Consider the following 22281-nt stretch of genomic DNA (forward strand, 5'->3'; position numbering starts at 1 on the left):
GCTATCCCTACAGTGATGTTGATACATGAGATAATGTTGAAAATTGGAATTGTTCCCCCTTATGGACAATCCAGAGGGGCTGATATTTTCCCTAACGGCGGCTTCAATCAATGTCCACCTGCTGGGGAGATGATCTCCTTACTCAGTTGACAGCTCTTCTTCTCGTACAGGCAGGTAATGTGCTTGTGTACCTGGTCATTTTAAAAGCTTACAACCCGCACTATTGTGCAGATAAATGATGAGATCTCTCATCATCGGCTACTTCTCCGGGGTAGGGTTGCAGTGGCAGCAAGCTAAGTAGGGCACTCCAGATGTTCCCCTCCCCAACAATGCCCTCCAGCTCCTCCTGGGGGATCCCAAGGCGTTCCCAGGCCAGAGTGGACATGTAGTCCCTCCAGCGAGTTCTGGGTCTACCCTGGGGTCTCCTCCCAGTTAGTCCACCTGGACCAGTCTGCGATGCTGGAAGTCGGCACGCCCTGGTCCCCACCTTTGCCTGCCACCCGGCCAGCATTGCACCTTACCACAATGCTCATCCCCGCAGGTGGTGGGTCCACGGGGTGAATAAATGGCGAGCTTTCAGTAAATCGCATTCGCTCCAAGTGTTTTTGCGTCATGGCATTTATACTACACATGATCAGTATATCAGTCAGTATCTCTACTGACTCATGATTTGCGTCAGTAGAGATTAGTATTTTGTCCTTCCTTTTTTTTTTTTTGTCCTCATTCTTTTTTCAGTAAATTATTGCCGGATATGTACAGAGCCGGGAAAAAACGTGCTACGGTGGAAGAGATGTGAGAGTGAGCTCCAGGAGTTAAAGAAACTCGCTCAGAAGTCATTCTGCTCCACAGTCGCCATTTCTCGCTCTGCTGGTGGCTTGCTTAATTAAAGGTCAGCTAGCTAGCTGGGTGCCAACCACCATAAACACATTAAAGGCAAATAACCCTCAATAAGGGCAGCTCAATCATTGTTTGTGTACGAGCTACGTTAATGAGCACCTACCTGCCTGGTTCATCTGTCCAGCACCTTTTAAGGCTTGAAGTCACTCACATCAGCACCATATTTTTGCCCTCCCAGGAACATGGGCTTCATCCTTGGAGTTAATGTTGTGTTTAGATGAAGCCGTTTGTCTAACCAGTGTCTGTGTGTGTATGTGTACAACGTGTGTGTCCTCTAGTGAGCACGACCTGGGTGAGGATGACATATATGACTGCGTGCCATGCGAAGATGATGGGGATGACATCTATGAGGACATTATCAAGGTGGAAGTACGACAACCCATGGTGAGATCAACGTCTCTGTCTACTTATCTGTCTGTCTCTGTCTGTTCCATTTCCGAAACTGAAATCTGTAATTATCAGAATAAAAAAAAAAATCGACAACTCTGCTTCTGTGTGTTGTTAAATCCTCTGAGATAGTTGCATTTGCCATGTCTGTGTGTGACAGTGTCTCCCTCCTAACCCGTCTTGTATCTTATTTCTGACCTTTACTGCTTTGCCTTTTGCATGCTGCAGATCAGATACATGCAGGTAGGTGGCACTGTACTAACGAGCCCCCCTGAATCCCTCCACCGTGTCAGCCAATCTATTCCCCCAATTCATTTTAAAAATGCACATACCATCCCGAGAGAACAAGCGGCCAATTAAATCAGTGACCCTATTTAGGGACAGCCGAGACTCCATCTGGTCCTGAGTCTGACTCAGGGGACTCTGGACAACACGTGACATCATTTGGTTGACAGCGGCGAAAGCTGACGTAAACTAGAACAACTAGATGCCAGATCAAACCCTCAAAGCACCATATAATTAACCGTCATTCAGTTGGCCTGCAGCCCCATCTCCCGCTGGGTCTGATGGGAGGACCGTGGGCTCAAGCAGGCCCATACCTAGTCTTGTGCCTTAATATCATTATCCTGAGCCATTGCGTTATCAGGGCCAGTCATCAACAGCCAAAGCGCTTCCAGATGGCTTAGTCGCAGCCCCGGTGAGGCAGTTCACAGATACTGAGCTGGTGTGTGTGTGTGTGTGTGTGTGTGTGTGTATGTGTATAGTGTTCATCTGTGTGTGTGTGTGTGTGTGTGTGTGTGTGTGTGTGTGTGTGTGTGTGTGTGTGTGTGTGTATGGATGTATAGTGTTCGTCTGTGTGTGTGTGTGTGTGTGTGTATGGATGTATAGTGTTCGTCTGTGTGTGTGTGTGTGTGTGTGTGTGTGTGTGTGTGTATGGATGTATAGTGTTCGTGTGTGTGTGTGTGTGTGTGTGTGTGTGTGTGTGTGTGTGTGTGTGTGTGTGTGTGTGTATGGATGTATAGTGTTCATCTGTGTGTGTGTGTGTGTGTGTGTGTGTGTGTGTGTGTGTGGATATATAATGTTCATCTGTGTGTGTGTGTGACACACTAGGTTACACGTTATGTAGTTTAAGTAGGTGCACACGTTCTGCCCAACAATGCATTGTGATTTGATTCTTTTGACTAATTTAATCCCTCACACTCACACACACACACACACACACACACTTGCTCAACCCATGAGTCATGTTCCATGAGGCTCGGTTTGTTTTGTTTCCCCCTGCCCCCTTGCCTGAGAGATGCCTGCTTGCGCGGCTAACTGAACAAATCTGGATGTGTCTACAAATGCCTTGGCCAGCCAGGACCCTCCTGGCCACATGTGCACCGCATGTGCACACGTGCACACATGCACACAAACACAGATGCATGCTTGCACTGACACAGATGTTCATTAGCGTTTGGCCGTCGTCGACCTAGCACCTAGACACACACGCATATGCCCACATGTCTCGCACTAACAGACAGGCAGACATTCAGAAACACACACACACACACACACCTACATAACATCTAAAACGGGCCAGCAAACGAACGCACAGTACCTTCACCACGTACCTGCTTGAGCTAAAGTGAGCGTATATACACAAGCATATACAATATGATTTTATAAAAAAAAAAAAACAACTTAGTAGGTCGTACAAATGAAGATATCAGAGAGGACAAGTAATACATGTGGAACAGATACAAGCAAAGAACCCACAATGTTTTTGGAGCCAGGTGAATAATCTGGGCCCAAAAAGCTTTAAAAAGATCCCTATACAGGTTTGGTGTGAAGGAAAAATATCACCGGCTTTAGTTAAGATGTTAAACGAACGGGAAGGAACTTTTTCCTGCTCTGTTGTCAAGATTGCTAGAAAATTTAAATGATGAACTTTATGAACATATATGTTGTATGAAGAGGGAACATGTAAAGCACCACCCTTATAGAGATGATATTTTAAATAGAAACCCAGGTAGAGAAGAAGTCCAAAAAGCAATTGAGACTGCTAGGGTAAAAAAGAAAAAGAAAAAAAGATTTAGGTAGTATAGATGAGTTCCCTATGAAGGGTTGAAATTCCCAAAATGTTTGATTCATTATATTTGCTGATTTTCCCCCCCGATCATAGCATTGTGCCCTCGATTTGGTTTAGATCAGTTATAAATCCTATTCCAAAATTGCCAAAAGATGACCCAACGGTGTCATTAACACTGGACAATGAAGATCTTGCTTCCTGAACACGTTTGGGTTTATTTTATGGATTTTGGGCTGCTGATCACGAAAATCACCTTAAAAATGTTCCTGTCACATGCCGTTTTGTAGATATAACCTGTTTTTGTGATTTCCCATCATATTTTAAGTCTGCTAGTGTACTGCCCACAAAGCAAGCTGTTTTGGTCAGTCCAAGCATGCCTGGGCTGGGCATGCACTCAGTGTAGGTGCTATGCAAATGTTGTCCTAGGCATGCCAGGGCGTGCTTAGCCAGGTTAAGTGCTGGCAGACAGGCTATAAAAGCTGCTCGCATTTACGGATGCTATTTGGATGCACGTTGATGCACAAGTTCTTCAGGCAATAGCATAGTGAGTAACATTCTGGGGGCAAATAAAAGAGCCCTCCCGGTGTCGTGCGGTGTATGGGGCACGGGCGCTGCCAATAAAACGAGATCTCTGCCTCTTGACTCATTCCTCCACACTGGCTCGCCACGATATTTTAAACATGTTGCATTTGTGCATCAAACACATGACCAAAATTGTTATAAACCAGGAATTAATTGACTTATAAATGAAATATGTAAAAAAAACAATTGAGTAAGTCAGGCATTTCTGGATAACTAGTGTTACTTTTGCTTGTCTTTGTTTCTTTTTTAAAATATAGTTTTAGTCACCTTTAAGCAGGGGCGGATCTACAGGGTGGCAAGGGGTGGCAGCTGCCACCTCTGGGACACAGTCTTGCCACCCCTGTTGCCACCCCATTTATAAATCAGATAATATGTTTTTAAAATATATTTTATGTACACTACCGTTCAAAAGTTTGGGATCACCCAAACAATTTTGTGTTTTCCATGAAAAGTCACACTTATTCACCACCATATGTTGTGAAATGAATAGAAAATAGAGTCAAGACATTGACAAGGTTAGAAATAATGATTTGCATTTGAAATAAGATTTTTTTTACATCAAACTTTGCTTTCGTCAAAGAATCCTCCATTTGCAGCAATTACAGCATTGCAGACCTTTGGCATTCTAGTTGTTAATTTGTTGAGGTAATCTGGAGAAATTGCACCCCACGCTTCCAGAAGCAGCTCCCACAAGTTGGATTGGTTGGATGGGCACTTCTTTGAGCAGATTGAGTTTCTGGAGCATCACATTTGTGGGGTCAATTAAACGCTCAAAATGGCCAGAAAAAGAGAACTTTCATCTGAAACTCGACAGTCTATTCTTGTTCTTAGAAATGAAGGCTATTCCATGCGAGAAATTGCTAAGAAATTGAAGATTTCCTACACCGGTGTGTACTACTCCCTTCAGAGGACAGCACAAACAGGCTCTAACAGGTACTATTTAATGAAGATGCCAGTTGGGGACCTGTGAGGCGTCTGTTTCTCAAACTAGAGACTCTAATGTACTTATCTTCTTGCTCAGTTGTGCAACGCGGCCTCCCACTTCTTTTTCTACTCTGGTTAGAGCCTGTTTGTGCTGTCCTCTGAAGGGAGTAGTACACACCGGTGTAGGAAATCTTCAATTTCTTAGCAATTTCTCGCATGGAATAGCCTTCATTTCTAAGAACAAGAATAGACTGTCGAGTTTCAGATGAAAGTTCTCTTTTTCTGGCCATTTTGAGCGTTTAATTGACCCCACAAATGTGATGCTCCAGAAACTCAATCTGCTCAAAGAAGTGCCCATCCAACCAATCCAACTTGTGGGAGCTGCTTCTGGAAGCGTGGGGTGCAATTTCTCCAGATTACCTCAACAAATTAACAGCTAGAATGCCAAAGGTCTGCAATGCTGTAATTGCTGCAAATGGAGGATTCTTTGACGAAAGCAAAGTTTGATGTAAAAAAAATCTTATTTCAAATACAAATCATTATTTCTAACCTTGTCAATGTCTTGACTCTATTTTCTATTCATTTCACAACATATGGTGGTGAATAAGTGTGACTTTTCATGGAAAACACAAAATTGTTTGGGTGATCCCAAACTTTTGAACGGTAGTGTACATGCATGGTGAAGGTCAATGAGACCCGCACCAAACTCATCTCAAACAGAAGTCGCCGATTTAGAATCCCCCTCCCCCTCACAGGCGCGGATCTACAGGGTGGCAAGGGGTGGCAGCTGCCACCTCTGGGACACAGTCTTGCCACCCCAGGAAAAAATCTCTAGATCCACCACTGCCTTTAAGGATGAAAGTTGAAGATGCCGGTTTCAGTTTTACTCGGTCTGCGCGATCACCGTTGGCGGCAGTTTCATCTTTTCAGAGATGTTCCTGCAAATGAGGGTACAAGGCAAAAGAATCCATGGCATCGGGGAGAAGACGCGTTTTAACAACGTCGTGAAACGACAGCGGCGACAGGGGGTGGACGCATTTTCGCACATGCGTAGAACAAATCTGTTTCCGGTATGGCTCGCGCAGCGACAGCTCCGCTGAAAGAGATGACCCTCGATTGTCAAAGCTAGCAAAACTAAATCAAGCTGACGAGACCGCAACTTCCGGGTCGCGCAAACAAAGAAAGTTGAGTCAGCCCCAATATAAATCCTTATTTGTTTTGGCAGCAGAAAAATAACGAATGTTTTTTCCCCTTCATTTTCCGATTTTGGATTCTCAACTGAATATTAAAAGAACGAACGATACGCGGATTCAAATCCCCCCATGACATAGCAAATGATCTGGTCCAATTAAATGGCTCCAGCATAAACGTCCTCAGCGTTCAGTCATGCTTTTTACGCCCCCGGATCGGACCTCCAGCGACAGCCATGGTAACTAAAAGACAGAACAAATGATTAATATAACGGATGCTTGTGTAACCCTACAGTGTTAAAAGTAAAATGTGTGCACTCCACATATGAGGGGCTCAGTGGGGAGGACGGTCATATTCGACCCCGAGTGACCGCCGATGATGATGACGATCATGCCCCTGCTCTCTGCCAATCACGGGAGTGCACGTTACGTCGGTCAGTGTGCGTATCTGTCGTATTCTGATAACAGTGGCTGTCGTAAAGAGAGTTGTAACATGGTGAGACTGAGAGTAAAAGCTGAACAACCGATTGTGAGACTATTATTTACATATTATATAACATTACATGGTACCAGGACGCACGTTAAGGACCCCGAGAGCAGGATAAGCGGTTCAGATAATGGATGGGTGGACGTTAAGGACATACTGCTACGATGGACGGAATAAAACCTCCCGGTAATCTGCAAACTAGAAGAAAACGTGGACGAAAACTGGCGTGCATTCAAGGAGAAGTGTAACCGAGCTATTTCCTCGCCCGGTGCGGGATTCGATCCGGCGTTTACTGTACTGCAAGGCGACATCGCTGTCCCCTCAGCTGAACGGATCGACCTACCAGTGAGTCTTTTTTGTAGTTTTACACTAGTCACCCTCTCCCGGAAGCGCGCCCTCGCACTTTGTTATTCCCACACTCCGAAGAGATTTATGAGGATCTGCACGCTTCCGGACACTTCCGCACCCCACCGCTGCCACCATGTAGCGGAGCTATTTTCTCGCCCGGTGCGGGATTCGATCTGGGGTTCACTGCACTGCACGGCGACATCGCTAACCGCTGGACTAAAGGGGCCGACCCCCCCAGCCGCCATTGAGCCGATCGGCCAGTGAGTCATTTTTGTAGTTTACAAAACCAACGTTTACTTCTCTACGTCACAGCGATTGGCGCCTCGACCTCAGGAGCACGTAAAGCGGTTTTGTCGCGAACAGTGGCTGGCCCAAAGGTGTATAATACGTTTACGTTTGAATATGACGATGATCAAAAAAAGATCTGGATAAGGTGCTTTAACTTTTTTGATGAATACTGCACACCTCGAAAAAATGAAACCTATACGCGATTTGTGTTCCTCTCCTGGTTGCAAGAACAGGGAGGATGCTTTGATGCTTTTTTGACTGACTTGAAAACGAAAGCGCAAATGTGCAACTTTAATCAACTCAGGGACTCGATGATACGTGATCAGGTTGTTTTTGGAATATTCGAGAAGAGGGTGAGAGAAAAGACGCCACGTTGGACGGTGCAGCGAAACTGTCATGCGAACGAACTTGCTGCTATGCACGCGGAAACGTTCGGAGGGAGGAGCACCGCAGTAATGGACGCAAGCACGCTGGGACTGGAAAACATGGTGGTGGACGTCGTAAACAAAAAGGACACAAGAGGGCGTGCGGAGCCGAAGATTAAGACGCGTTACAACTGCAGGCAGTGCTGTAATAGACATGTAGCCCGGCAGTGTCCGGAGTACGGAAAGAACTGTGCAAAATGTAAAGGCAGAAACCACTTTGCTATGATGTGCTTTTGGGAGGACCAAACCAAAGGTGGGAAGACAGTCCATGTGCTATTGAGACAGAAGTGGCATTGTTTATTGGAATGGTGCAACATGAGTCAAAACAGGTCAGAGATGAAGCAAATGAAGTCAATACCGTAGGACTACAGAGTGAAGCTTGGATAACTCATTTGCTGGTAAACGACACCATAATTCCTTTTAAACTGGACTTGGGCAAACCTAATAAACTGGAGTGATGTACAGAATCTCAGAGACCCCAAAATAAAAAATTAAGACAGTGGCTTTGAAGGCATATAATGGAGACGACCAGGAGATGTTCGAGTTAATGGTGGTCTGTACGGCGTGGCTGTGGCCGACAGCAGCCGAGAAGAAAGACGACGTTTTAAGTTCTGTAAGTGTGATCTTTATAGCAGTGGACGCTACGCCAACAGGCATGCACACTGACCGACATAACATGCATTCCCATGATTGGCAGAGAGCAGGGGGATGATAGACTGACTCCGCTAATCAGCACTCCCAACAGTACAGGGTCGCTACACTATTAAGATGTGTGGCTGGGGCCATCACATGTACATGACATCACACACACACACATGCCTGCAAATACACAGGCATGCACATAGGTACATCAACTCATACTACCCTGCTTGCCAAAGCCGCTGTTACTAATTGTTTACATTACACAAGCATTGCCAGGGATTTCGCTTGATGAGGGGGGGCCATGTTCATCTGGATCAAGTTTATTTCAAGTGTGAATCAAGCCTGTTTTAATTAAAGGGGCTTGTTTATATAACGTCACTAGAGCTCAATCCAGCCACCTGGGGGTGATGTATTGTTCCTCTTGTTTCTATTTAGACCATGATTGGATTCTCCTAGATAATTTATGCCCGCAAACAACTTTAATTTCCCAAATGGTTCCTCCACATTGTCTCTACATTTGTTTGTTGTTGTCACCAATTTAAGTATTGATTAAAATTGAATGCTGGCATCGGGTTGAATTCTGTTTTGGCTGTCTGATTGGTATTGCTCACATCCAAAGTCTGACAACAGAAGGTCATTTAATATGTATTAAATATGTAGAACTGCAGTATGGTTGAGATGCAGTTGCCTGTGTGAGCATGCAGTGTAATTAGTGCCAGATGCAACTCAACACATGTCTCCCTTTACACCATAGAAAACTGGCATGACAGAAGAGGACAAGAGAAATTGCTGCTTAATGGAGATCCAAGAGACTGAGTCTAGGTACTACAAGACCTTGGTGGAGATTGAGAAGGTGAGCAATGAAGTGTGTGTGCGTATGTATGTTTGTGTGTGTCAGTGTAAATGTTGGTTGTGCGCAAGTGTCCAATTTTTGCCTAGGCATTACTGCACTTCCCAGACTATAAGTTGCACTGAGCAAAAAAAAGAAAAGAAAAAAAAGTGTTGTTGTGAGGAAAAAAACATGTCACTTCGGTGTACAAGTCATAGTGGTACAGTGTACTTGGATTGAAGTTCTCTGTCGCTACGACGGATTTCCATCAACCGGATTCCAGAGAGGCCATGTGTGAGATCAGTGCAGGGTTTACAAATGGCTCTTTCAGACCCACGTGATTCGAGCTGTGCTTGGTGCTGGGTTCAGTGCAGTTTGGGGAAAATAATGAGGGTTGTCTTATATTTCAGGACTCGACAATTACGTGTTCATTCATTACATCAGATTTTCTTTGTGAATCGAGAGAGTACCAGAGTAACTATGGTATTTTAAAATGTGATGCATTATGGATTGTTTGTAGTCTTAATGTTGCTCGGCTAGTGAGTTTTTAGTCCATTTATAGTGAGTCTTTCAGAGTCAGTCAGCACTAGTGATGGGAGGTTCGGCTCGTTTTACTGACTCGAGTTTGTACGAATCACTCACTAGAGGAAGTCAGTTTTCGGGTTACTCGAATCACAGGGGTCAGTCGCCCAGAGCCCGGGGAATCCCCCACCGGTCCCAGTGCCATAGAGCATGCACACCAGAATTAGAGGGTTTGGCTGCCAGCGCCGGCCGAGCCGGCTAACGTCCGGTTTAGTCCTCCTCCTCTAACTTGACTGGGATAAAATAATTTAGTCATGCTGGCTCTACTAGACTTTCCAAATGTTACTGGACCAAATGGATCAAATTCTGATCGTGACACGAGTCATTTCGTTGGGGTTGTTATGCTCAAAAAAATTAATTCACTGTTTTACAACCGCTCCTTTTCCAGTGATTATTCATCATCATCCTCATCATCGGTGGCCACTTGGGGTCGAGTATGACTGTCCTCCTTCTAGGTTTTTTGGGTCTTCAGGTCGGTGTAGAGCCGCATATTTTGCGGTAGTTTGGGTAAGGGTGTGAAGAAGTGGTTGAGGATGTGGTTTGGGCCTTGCTGGAAACTCGTTCCTTTCTGAGTCTGCCCTTGTTTTCAGCAGCACAGTGGAGGTCATTGTTGTAGCGCCCAGCACCCTCTCGGACAGCCAGTCTCCACGCCTCCCTGTTTTTGCTGCTTGTTCCCAGGTGTTAAGGTCAATGCCAAACCTTTTTATGTGGGCCTTGACGTTATCTTTATATCGCTTCTTTTGTCCTCCTGGGGCACAGTGTCCTATCACGAGCGGAGAGTGAAGGACTTGTTTCGGGAGGCAAGTCAGAAATGCGGAGGACATGGCCAGTCCATCTCAGCTGATGTTGTGCGATGGTGGCAGTTATAGTAGGCATGTTGGCCTCCTCGAGGATGCTGAAGTTGGTGCATTTATCCTCCCAGCTGATCGTAAGGATCTTCCTGAGGCATCGCTGTTGGTATGCCTCGAGTGCCTACAGGTGCCTACTATACGTGGTCCAGGTTTCTGACCCCTACAGTAGGGTGGGCAGCATTACCACTTTGTACACCAGAATTTTTGTTCTGGCCTTGTTACGGTTTTCAAAAAACCCTTTTACTCAATCTTAGGGAGGCCCGGCTGGCACAGCTGAGGCGATGGTGTATTTCAATGTCAGTGTTGGCTTTGGAGGAGAGAAGGCTGCCAAGATATGGGAACTGTTCCACATTTTCGAATCCGGTGTTTTCTGCAGAGATGGATGGGGCAGAGTAGGCATATTTCTGCTGGGTGGGGGTTGGTAGAGGATATGGGTCTTTATTATGTTAAGGGCCAGGCCAAGTTGCTTGTATGCCTTTTTTTTTTGTATGCCTTATGCACAGTATAACGGTCTCACCATGTGTGTGTGTGGGTGTGGGTTTGTGGAACTGGTTAAAGATGTCCAATGGAGTTTTCCTTATGAACAACTCTGTTTTGTTTATATTCAATATTTCTCCCCCACAACAGCTCGTGTGAGTCCTTGAGGTCTAATAAAAATGTTGAGTACGTTCCCTACCTCATAAAACATTGCAAATACTTTTTCAGAATACTTTGGAAATTACATTTTTTTTACAACTTGCGATCCCCTTCTCTTTTAATTGGTAGAAATGTCAATTTACCCATACCAACTGTCGAGTTGTATGAAAACTGAGACGAGTAAAGTGATCAGGTAGTCAGCTGAACATTTTACTCTCGTTTCACTTTATTCTCGCCCCTCCGTTTTGGTACAAAATCACCTCCAACTGCAGCTTTATCCACTCAGGAAGAACCTACCAATATCTCTGCGCTTTATTTTTCTTTTTTCTCTCTCTGTTTATTATGGTAAGGTTTATCTTTCTTTGCTTTCATTGAAGATGTTTCCCTTCCTCCACGTGACTTTTGCTCAAGCTTTATTACACAATCAAAATAATATACAGAATCAGTCAAACCAATGGTATACCAGGGGAAACACATATCAGATAAAGACCTTGTAAAGAATACACATCTTGTGTGTTTTAGCAGCTTTTTTGTCTTCTCATTCAGCTTTAGTGGAAATGCATTAAGAGAGCACAACAAACAGTCCAGGAAAGCTTGGTTTGTATTTGCCATATTGGACTAAAAGATATAGAATTTAGCAGCACCCGGGTAGCGTAGTGGCCTATTCCGTTGCCTACCAACACGGGAATCACTGGTTTGAATCCCTCTGTGTTACCTCTGGGTGGTCGGGTGTCCCTGCAGACACAGTTGGCTGTGTCTGCGGGTGAGAAGCCGGATGTAGGTATTTGTCCTGGTCACTGCACTAGCGCCTCCTGTGGTCAGGTGGGGCGCCTGTTCAGGGGGGAGGGGGAATGGTTAGATAAAACTGTGTGCTCGAATTCCAGTCCTGACTGATAAATCCAAACAAAATATTCTGTGGTCGACATGTTGTTGTCGTTGTCATCTTCTTACTTTTATTCCTCCTCTTCTCTTTTTGTTGTTGTGTTTTACATCAACAAATGTGTAAAATGTCGCCCCGTGTTCGTTGCACGCATATGCATCCTCATGTGTGTAAGATACAAACAATCTGAGACCTTCTTTTTTTACCGCGCGCTATAGTGCCACTAGTGGTCAAAAACACCATTGTACCAACACGGGGATCGCCGGTTCGAATCCCCATGTTGCCTCCAGCTTGGTCGGGCATCCCTACCGACACAAGTGGCTGTGTCTGCGGGTGGGAAAACGGATGTGGGTATGTGTCCTGGTTGCTGCACTAGCGCCTCCTGTGGTCAGTCAGGGCGCCTGTTCGGGGGGGAGGGGGGGAACTGGGGGGAATAGCGTGATCCTTCCACACGCTATGTACCCCTGGTGAAACTCCTCACTGTCAGGTGAAAAGAAGCGGCTGGCGACTCCACATGTATCGAAGGAGACGTGGTAGTTTGCAGCCCTCTCCGGATCAGCAGGGGGGGTGGAGCAGCGACCGGGATGGCTCGGAAGAGTGGGGTAATTGGCTGGATACAATTGGGGAGAAAAAAGGGTGGGGGGAAAAAAAACTCCATTGGATACCTTTTAAACTTACAAACAGGTGTTCTGTTATGCACCCCAGAGAGATAAATTCACACTCAACTATCTTTTGACTTTTTTTGAAGAATTACATGAACCCTCTGAAGCAAGTTGTCAGTCCTCAAGACATGGACGCCATCTTTGTCAACCTGGAGGTGAGTACTCACTCTCGTGGAACAAAATTATGTCTATATTTTAAAACACATATGTTTTAAAACAACTGTGGTTGTTTTAAATGTGCTACATAAATAAACTTGACTTGATGTATCCCGGGATGTGCAGCAGACCAAGTGAATAACTGAACAGGGGTGATGGATGGCTGAATGAGAGGGTATCTTTAAGACTATGTAGAGAACAGGGTCCGCGGTGGCGTAGCGGTCTAAGCGTCGGCTTGGTGTCGATGCAGTTGCCCACTGGGGACTGGGGTTCGCGCCCCGGTCTCGTCAGATCCGACTATGGCCGGACTCGATGAAGCAGCAATCATTGGCAACGCTGTCTTCGGGAGGGGGGTGGAGTCGGCTTGTGTTCGTCATGTGAATGCGTCTCTGTGTGTGTCGGAAAAACAGTGGTTCGGCTTGGATTCGCCTTGTCACGAAAGTGGGGAGGCGCTTTCCTTCGAGACTGCCGGCCGGAGAGATGCAGTTGGCGAACGCATGCAATACGAGGGTGGGTGTTTGAATTAAAATAGGGATCAATTGGCCACTAAATTGGGAGAAAAAAGGGGAAAATCAGAAATAAATTAAAAAAAAAAAAAAGACTATGTAGAGAACGTGGGTGGATAAATGGATGGGCATGACGTGGGTGTAGGAACAGGTACAAATATAATCTTAGCTCAACTCAATGGTAGAGATAATGGTGTTTGTGTGTTGTTTTTTGTTTTTTTATTTATTGTCATTGTGATGCTCCATCAGGATATGGTGAAGGTCCACTTTGACCTTCTAAGGGCGATCGAGCTGAACATGTCCAACGGAGGAAATAACCTAGGAAAGATCTTCTTTGACTTCAAGGAAAGGTCAGCGACATGGAAACTTTTGTGTCTTTTTTTTTGCATGTGCGCTTTTGTGAGATTTGTGCGTAATGAGTGTATCAATACATGAATATGTGAGGAAAATCACCCCCCCCACCCCGTGCTCTCATGAACGCAGGGGTCTCTGCCAACATGCAGTATCCCGGAACAAGACAGAGGATTGATAGGATTAGTGTTGGAGGAATAAGTCAATTAAAACAAATGGTGTTTGGGGAGGGGGGGGCTGACACGGCACAAAGCCCTTTGTTCCCCTACAGTCAAACGATCCTTGCAAATCCACTTAAAGTCACGCAGTGGAAAAACCCAGGTAGTGATGTGCAGTGTGGAGGTGATTCGACGAATCCTTCGAATGCATTTTTGCCCTTACTCTGTCCCCTCTATCAACCACACCTTTTTTCCGCCTTTATCTCATTTCATCTTTTAATGCTTATCCAAAGTACATACCTGGTAGCATTCCAGAGGAATTCTCTTCAGTCACTGGTATCAAACACTGAGCTCAAGCATGCCTGAAAGAGATAAACCGTACTTACGCTCTACCAGCCCGGATTTCATTCAAATTCTGCAATGGATTCTTGTCTTCCTGTCAAAGATTAGGAAACGGCTACAGTAGAAGAGGCTGAAATATTTAATGGAAAATTGAGCTTTCTCTATATTAGAGCTCCTACTAGATTATCTTCTCCAACTTGGGGCAATTATGTGGATGATTTGCATGCAAAAGGAGAGCGGCTCCTTGCTGGGGTGGGTGGAGCTGTGTCATAGGTAATGGCAATGATTGGTTTTGGCCCCGGTTAAGGTTACACATACCGTACGGTGGTGGATAATCAGCTCTCCTGGAATTATGTAGCTCTTGTTATAGAAAGGTGGAAATGAGTCATAGACTTCAGTGGTGTGTGTGTGTGTGTGTGTGTGTGTGTGTGTGTGCGTGCGTGCATGCGTGCATTTATGTGTGGCGTGCCTCTTAATATGTTTGTGTGTGTTTTGTTGTTGGGGGTACATACACGTGTCTTGTGTTTTTCCATATATGTTAATGTATTTCTTCAGGCATAGGGATTCTCATATCCCATACTTCTTTTGCTGCTTGCTCTCCATCTTTTTAACCTGAGGCACACAGTTGCAGGCCTAAGTTTCATTAGGGGACGTCAGTTTGCATAGGTAATAAATAGGCTTATTGCAGGCCTCTTCCGTGAGCCCGGAGCGCTAGATCACACAAAGCTAGCGTGACAAGAGAGACTCACTTTCTCCTCCTTAGAGTCAGGCAAACATTCTCTCTCTCTCTCTCGCTCTGTCTCTCGCTCTCGCTCACTCTTTCACTCGTTGTCATTCTCTCTTACTCATCTTCTCTTTCTCTACCTCCCTCTCTCTCTCAATCACACACACACATACTCAGAGTTTCCTTCCTTGTTTATGTAATCCACATAAAACTATATGGGCACTAAAGGGTTAACTCTTCACAAGTCGGGCTGTTTTGACCCTCGGCGCATCCCGTCAGCACAGGAGCGCCCCCCCCCCCCCCCGCCACGATCGAGAGAGAAGGTGAAAGCGTGTGAAATTACCGAGCTAAAAGAAAATACTGGTTGATAAACAAGAGAGAATGAGTTATAAAGTGAAACTAGACTAATGGTTGTTATTTTTGAAGGTTTTTAACTTTGTTGTCGCGTGTGCAAGGGGAGTTGGATTGTGTTTTTTTTCTTCTTGCTCTGGAAGCTCCAGTGAGTGGCATAGTTAATAGCATAGTGTTTTGCTAGTTTAAGAGAATATAAGCAACTCAGTTAATTTGTGTGGAATTAAGCTAAATCCAATCGGAGTACAGGAAGTTCCCGGATTATGAACGAGTTGCGTTTTTGAGTCTGTTCTTATGTCGAATTTGTATGTAAGTCGGAACAGTTACGTACAGTTCACATCTAGAGTCAATTAGTCAAATGTTTGTCTTAGTATATAGTATATATTTTACTTAAAACATCATAAATATAATAATGAGTAATAATAATAAATCTAACTACAGTACAGTATTTATAATTGAGAGAGAGAGAATGTATGTATCGGTATAAAAACTTTAAAGAAACATTTCTTACATTTCAAACTCCCCACCTGCCACTGTCCCCGGAGCGGGTCGTGACCGGCGGAGGCCGGCCGTTTGGCGCCAGAAACGAGAGCCCACTCGGGGCTCGCCTCCCCGCCTCACCGGGTAAGTGAAAAAACGATAAGAGCATTGCATCTCTCTCTGAACGCTTTATTATTTCCACTTTCGTTTCAGTCGTGATCGTTTTCCTTTTATTCGATGCATCACCATCCCTTGCATCAGATTTACGCTTTGAAGCCACGATTACGAGGGTAAACACACGAAAATTTTAAGTCAAGAGACAACGCACACAACAATGTCTATGCGATCCAACTTAAATTGGCAACGATGGCATGGCGTTGTTCTCCCTCATGCCAACGAACCGCCGAAAACGCAGTGTTTTGAGAGGCGTGCAAAGTAGTCCATCCGTTCGTTAGTACAAACCATTGTGTTTAACTTGATTTTATTTTTTTAATTTATTTTAATAGTAGGCTTTATGGAGGTCGGTTCGTGCATACGGGCGTTGATAACCCGGGGACTCCCTGTATTTAGAACAGTGTTTTAAACAGTACTACAAAGTATACGGTGTGTCCAAATGTATTTATTTTTGGTTGTATTCATGGTAATATGTTGAATGCTAGTCTAATTTTAACGAAAGTTATTCTGCTTGTCAGATCCGGTTTAAAGGGATTATATTTTTTGTGTCATATGAGAGATGGGGGAAATGCATTTCAGTTATATGAGCAATGCCTCGCTTACTGATATCAAATGAAACTAAGTTGTGATGGAATACTATAAAACTATAAGAAAACCCCCCTAGACAATAGGGTGGTGAAATGGAGTTTCGAGGAAGTGGTTGAGATCTCATTTGAAAAATAGACTGTATGATGATTCACCTGATTTATTCTGTACTGTACGTGCAGATTGGTTTTTAGATGACCTGGATTTGTGGGTTGGATTAACTCTTAGCTTAAACATGATGGCGAGCTAGTCCCGGTGGTGAAGCATTCTGAGGGAAACCTGGAAGCAGTGTGGCCAGCTGCTTTGGATCCCATTATACAGGGTTGACACAACGAATTTATAGGAAATTGCCAAATAAGGAATAATCACACTAAATTATCCTACCCAGGTAGCGAACCACTTAGAGAAACAAAGAGACACTAAGGGCATTTTATTCTATTGCATTTTGTTTTATTTTGTGGTTGCAAGAGCTCTTTTCATTGTTTTTTCCCCCTATTTTCATAAATTGTAAGCAATGTTGAATGCACTGTAATAAACCTGCCAACTGTTTCATTAACCACTCAGTCTTTTCATATTTATTCCTCAGAGCCAAGGCAAACAAAGTAGCATTCTATCCTAAGTGAATACAAGTGCTACATAATACTTGGCGAGCCAGCCATGAGGTGTTTAGTGGCTAAAACTATAAACAGACACATAGAATACAGTTGGCAGTTTTACCACAACACATCAGTGTTTGTATTCATTGTACCTACTACAATATGGATGTTATAGTCTCAAAATATCAAGGTGCCAAATTCAGTTCTAATCAGTGGGTTAACTGGTACAAAGATAGATGAATTGGTGGTTGAATTCTTGCAGACATATTGGTCAATATCAAGAGTAGTGCAGGTTGACAGTGCTGACCCTGAGTCTGAGAACAGAGCAATAGTTGAGTTTCAGGTTGGTACTGCTATTAACACATTCCAAGACTAATTACCATGTCACAGACCCACCTCTGATCCTTGCGTCAACCATGGTATTCAACATTTTTCCACACTCTACAGCACTAAGCTAATCTCCAGCCTAACTCGGTCCAACTTAGCTGACTTAAAAGGGGTTGCAAAATTGAGTGGTATAGACTATGAGCGGATACTGCTAGAAGAGCTAGCCAAAATTCAGAAATCAACAGACAGCAATGGCATAGTTCCCGATGAGGAGCATACAGAGCAGGGGTGGGCAATCTTATACAGAAGGAGCCAGCGTGGGTGAGGGTTTTTGTTCCAACCAAGCAATTACACACCTGTGTCTCCTAATCCAGTCCCTCACTAAAGACTCTACTGGTTGATTAATGGGATCAGGTGTATAACTACTTGGTTGGAACAAAAACCTTCACCCACACTGGCCCTTTCTGGAGAAGATTGCCCACCCCGATACAGAGGCTGAAACCCCCTTTCTTACTTCTGACACAAATGTTGTGGCCTCCTTGGAACTAGATCAAACCCGGACCAGTCGGGTCAATTACTCTTGTCAGAACTAAGATTTGTGATACCCCATCAACTACTTTAAAGTCAGGCTGATCGACTGCTTGTCACTTGAGCAAATTAATACACCTGAGGTCCAAAGAGTAGTAGTTGAACACATCGTGAATAGCGGTGACTCATGTCCTAACATGGAGGTTGACTGTGACACTTGGTGTAGTAATGTTGAGTTCTATTTTGCAGATCCTGCTATTCCAGAGAAACAACTAGTCAGGAAGATCATAGAAAGCCTCTTACGCCTTGCTGCTAACATTGTGAAACATCTCGGGCCTCTTTCCAGCCCCCAGGATTTCCTGAGCCTCTTTGATTCGGCTTATGGTACCGTGGATAATGCCGATGAACTGTTTGCAAAATTTCTGAACACATCCTCTGCATACCTACATCGCCTATAGACCACATTGAGCAAAGTTGTGGAAGGAGGTGGCGTTGCAACCAGTGACTCTGACCACCAACTGTTAAAACAGTTTTGCAGGGGATGCTAGGATAACAGCTTAATCACAAGCCTCCAGCTGGAACGAAATAATTGTAACCCTCCCCCATTCTCTGCGCTGTTACTCTTGCTGTGAACTGAGGAGGATAAGGGAGCTGCAAAATCCAACCGCATGAAGCAGCATTTTGGATTGTTGAAGTTAAAGGTTCAGTCCAATCCACAAAGTGTACTCAGACACATATGTCAGCTACTGGTGATGACACAACTCTAGCAGTGACAAAAAAGCTGCAGAAGAAAATTGCTCAACTTCAAGCACAGCTGAACACCCTAAAAGCCTGTATGGATGAACCTTTAAATAGCAAAGCTCATACGAAGGTGTTAAAAGCAAAGAAAAGTAAGCCAAAAGAAAGAGCAGTAAACCTTTCACTGTCCAGTGGAAGTTTTGGCAAGAGTAACTAGAAACCTTGCCCTTGGTATTGCTTTAACTGTGTCAAGGATGGACATATAGCTACATTATGCACCAATTAGGCCAACCCTGATTTTGTTGAAGCCAAACGAAAAGAACTTAAAGAAAAGCAAAGATCCTGGGAAGAAAGAAATCCACCAGATTTAAAACTAAGCTCTGTTCCAGTTGAGGGACAAACTGGAACTAACAGTAATGCAAGTCCCAAACTTAAAGCTGCACTGAATATCTTATCTCATGCACCCACCTCAAAGCACAAAATACCCAGAAGGTTAGTTGGTAGGAAATGCTAATATCACTGTAGCCGGAGTGAACTGCAACTCTCTGTTGGACACTGGGTCTCAGGTGACCACAATAATGGCCTCTTTATATAATGAAAACCTGTCAGATCAGCCTATCCAACCTATTGATCTTGTTGAGGTTTAAGGTGCAAATGGTCAAGCTGTCCCATATTTGGGCTATGTAGAAGTCAACATTAGTTTTCCAAAAGACTTTATCGACACACAGCCTGAAGTTTCTGCATTGGCTTTAGTTGTCCCTGATTTAAGATCCAGTACTGACTTGTCTGTCCTGATTGGCAAAAATGCACTTGATGTGTTGTATGAAGAGCACTGTCAAAATAAAGCTACACATGAAAATTCCGTGGCCTATGGTTATAGGCAGATTTTGAGAACGCTTGCACTCAGAAACAGTCAATTCTACAGGGAAGCTAGGTCTCCTGACATTGTGAGGCAACACACGGAGACTCATTCCAGCTCATGCGAAAGCCTGTCTTGAAGGCTACATCAATGCCAAAGCTATCACTAGTGAGAAAAGGGCAATATTGGAGCTACCAAGGACATTAGCCCTACCTGGTGGAATCTTTATTGATTGTTGCCTCCTCACATTGCCAAGAAGAAATTTCGGAGCCATGGGTGGAATAAAGAAGCCTTAGCCAAAGGGCTTTAATTCAGTGTAACCCATCAATCCAGGGAGCCACTAGAAGAGGGATATGAGAATACAGTCATCAGTTTTACTTTTATTTACTCAACGAATTTGGTGTAAACAAGTGCATCCTTTTGCGCTTCTACCCCACAACAATCTGTGAGTTGGGAAGGACAGAAAGGCTAGGGGGGGTGGAGTTGGAAAATACAGGGCATCCAAATCTCGCAGCTGGTCCCAGCATGATGATGTCATTTGTGAGTTAAGTGAGGGGGTGGGCAGGACTGAATAAGACTACACTACATCACAATACGTACGTGTCAGAGGACACGTTTTTGCGAGAGCGAAATACGTGTATATGGACACGTATTAGTTGCCACTGGGGCCGCAATCCCGTCTTCTGGCCACTGGGGGCGCAATCCTGTCTTCTAGGTCTAGGCAGAGCTGTATCGGTCGGGATTCACCACAATTTCTCCACCACACAAGGTAATGTTACATCTAATACATATTTAAGTAAAATGTTAATTTAGACATCCTTTTTATAGAATTGGCTGTTGCCCCATAGCTAGATTTGCGCACCATTTTACCGGATTACAAACTCATCATTACCAGACTCCGATTGTTTTTTGGTAAATCGCATGCAAAATTGTGGGGACTAATTTATTGAGATTGCATTGACACTTCGTTTATTTAGCTCATATTTATTCAATTTAAATATAGTATCCACTCGCATATAACGTTAATATGAGTCAAAAAATAATTTGAAGATAGCAAATTTAGCTACGACTCACATATTAAGAACATTCGCTTCGCTTCGCATCGCTCCGCCATCTTTGTTCAATATTTTTGACATTCTATTGCGTCATGACCATGGTCATGACAGACCTAGTAGGCTACAGGGCGCCCCTAGCGGCATCTGTGAGATACGTGTCAATGAACACGTATAAGTGACTTGCAGAAGTGTGTCCATAGACACGTAAAGAGGAGGCGACCGGTCTGGAATAAGACTGGACAGTGGTGCTGGCAGCCGTTATCCTGTACGCACCATGCGTACATGGATCTATACGCACCATGCGCTATTAGCCAGTGACGTTATCAGGATCTGCTGTTTTCACAATTTTATTTTCAAGATAGAATGTAAAATAAATAAATAATAATTAAAAAACGAACAAAATCATAAAATGTATGCACGGTGGCGTACAGGATTACGGCTGCCGGTGCCACTGAGACTGGGGAAGGAGCTGTTGGAAGCAGGGTGAAGATGATGTTATATCCTGTATGTTATATCCTGTTTATTACATGTTTGAAATAAATCATCATCATCATCATTCATTCAGTTTTATATCGTTCTCTCACTCAGACGTGAGACTAATTTTTCTTTTGGTCTACATGGAGATGGTGGTTGCGTGGCTCAGGTCCTGGGCTGTTCCGGTGGCATCTGGACACTGCTTGGCATCCTCCTCATCATATTCTTTATATATTTTATAATTCCATTATAAGTCTGTTATCCTCTTTCAATATATTCTGTAAATTGCGTTCACACAGCATCCATTGCATGTCTGTCCGTCTTGGGAGCGAGATCCCTCCTCTGTTGCTCTCCCTGAGGTTTCTTCTATTTTTCCTCCCTGTTAAAGGGGTTTTTTAGGGACTTATTCCTTATCCAATGCGAAGGTCTAAGTACAGGATGTTGTATTGCTATAAAGCCCACTGAGGCAACTTTGCAATTTGTGTTAATGGGCTTTACAAATAAAATTGACTTGACTTGTGAGAAGCTGGGAGGATGTTCTAAAGGTGAGCAGGCGGCTAAAAATTAGTGTTTGCTTCCTCTTTTAGTTTTATCCCAGACAGAAACTAAAGCATATGACATTGAAATAAAGCCAGAAACTCAAAACACATTTCAGTATTGATGGTCCGGTTCATGAATAGTCACTTTGCCCCTATTCAGAAATGCAGTGGAAGTTGACATACAATGTTAATATTTACCTTTTGTGACATTCTAGTGAATGGGAAGCATTTTGAGAGAGTCGTTCATTTAATTTGCATAGTATGTTTATCACAGGCATTTGCTATTCTGTGTGATTGGCATATATCTTATACCTTGGCTCTTGTCTCTCTCTCTGCGGCAATGGAGAACAGTGACCATGGGATTTGGACTCGTAGAAAACCATTCTCATCAGGCACCTTTCTGAAGTTACTGCAGACCGGGCTGGGTGTAATTAATTTGGTTATCGCTGCTTGTAATTCTCAGTGACCTTTGAAACAATGTGCTGGTTTTCTTTTTTTAATCACTTGAATGAAATAGATGAAAAGCTTCTTTCCCATTTGTCATTGAACTGAATGCCATGCTGAAAATGTCAGTGTTTATCTCCACTACTCCACAATTCAAAAATAGCTGGAGCTCAGCTGAATAGCTCAGTGTAATCAGAGGCATAGCTTTGTAAA

At 44.0% G+C, this 22281-nt stretch overlaps 1 protein-coding gene across 2 annotated transcripts in view; it reads left to right on the forward strand.

The window, feature by feature from the left end:
- vav2 (vav 2 guanine nucleotide exchange factor) overlaps positions 1–22281 on the forward strand; it is a 288662-nt gene that overhangs the window by 228756 nt on the left and 37625 nt on the right. For both annotated transcript variants that reach the window (XM_056290387.1, XM_056290388.1), the window contains exons 5-8: positions 1176–1281; positions 8996–9094; positions 12768–12836; positions 13593–13693. In XM_056290387.1, coding sequence (XP_056146362.1) covers positions 1176–1281; positions 8996–9094; positions 12768–12836; positions 13593–13693 — 375 coding nt within the window. The remainder of the gene's footprint in view (positions 1–1175; positions 1282–8995; positions 9095–12767; positions 12837–13592; positions 13694–22281) is intronic.

The sequence above is a fragment of the Lampris incognitus genome, chromosome 12 (genome assembly GCF_029633865.1).
Source record: "Lampris incognitus isolate fLamInc1 chromosome 12, fLamInc1.hap2, whole genome shotgun sequence".
NCBI classification, from domain to species: Eukaryota; Metazoa; Chordata; class Actinopteri; order Lampriformes; family Lampridae; genus Lampris; species Lampris incognitus.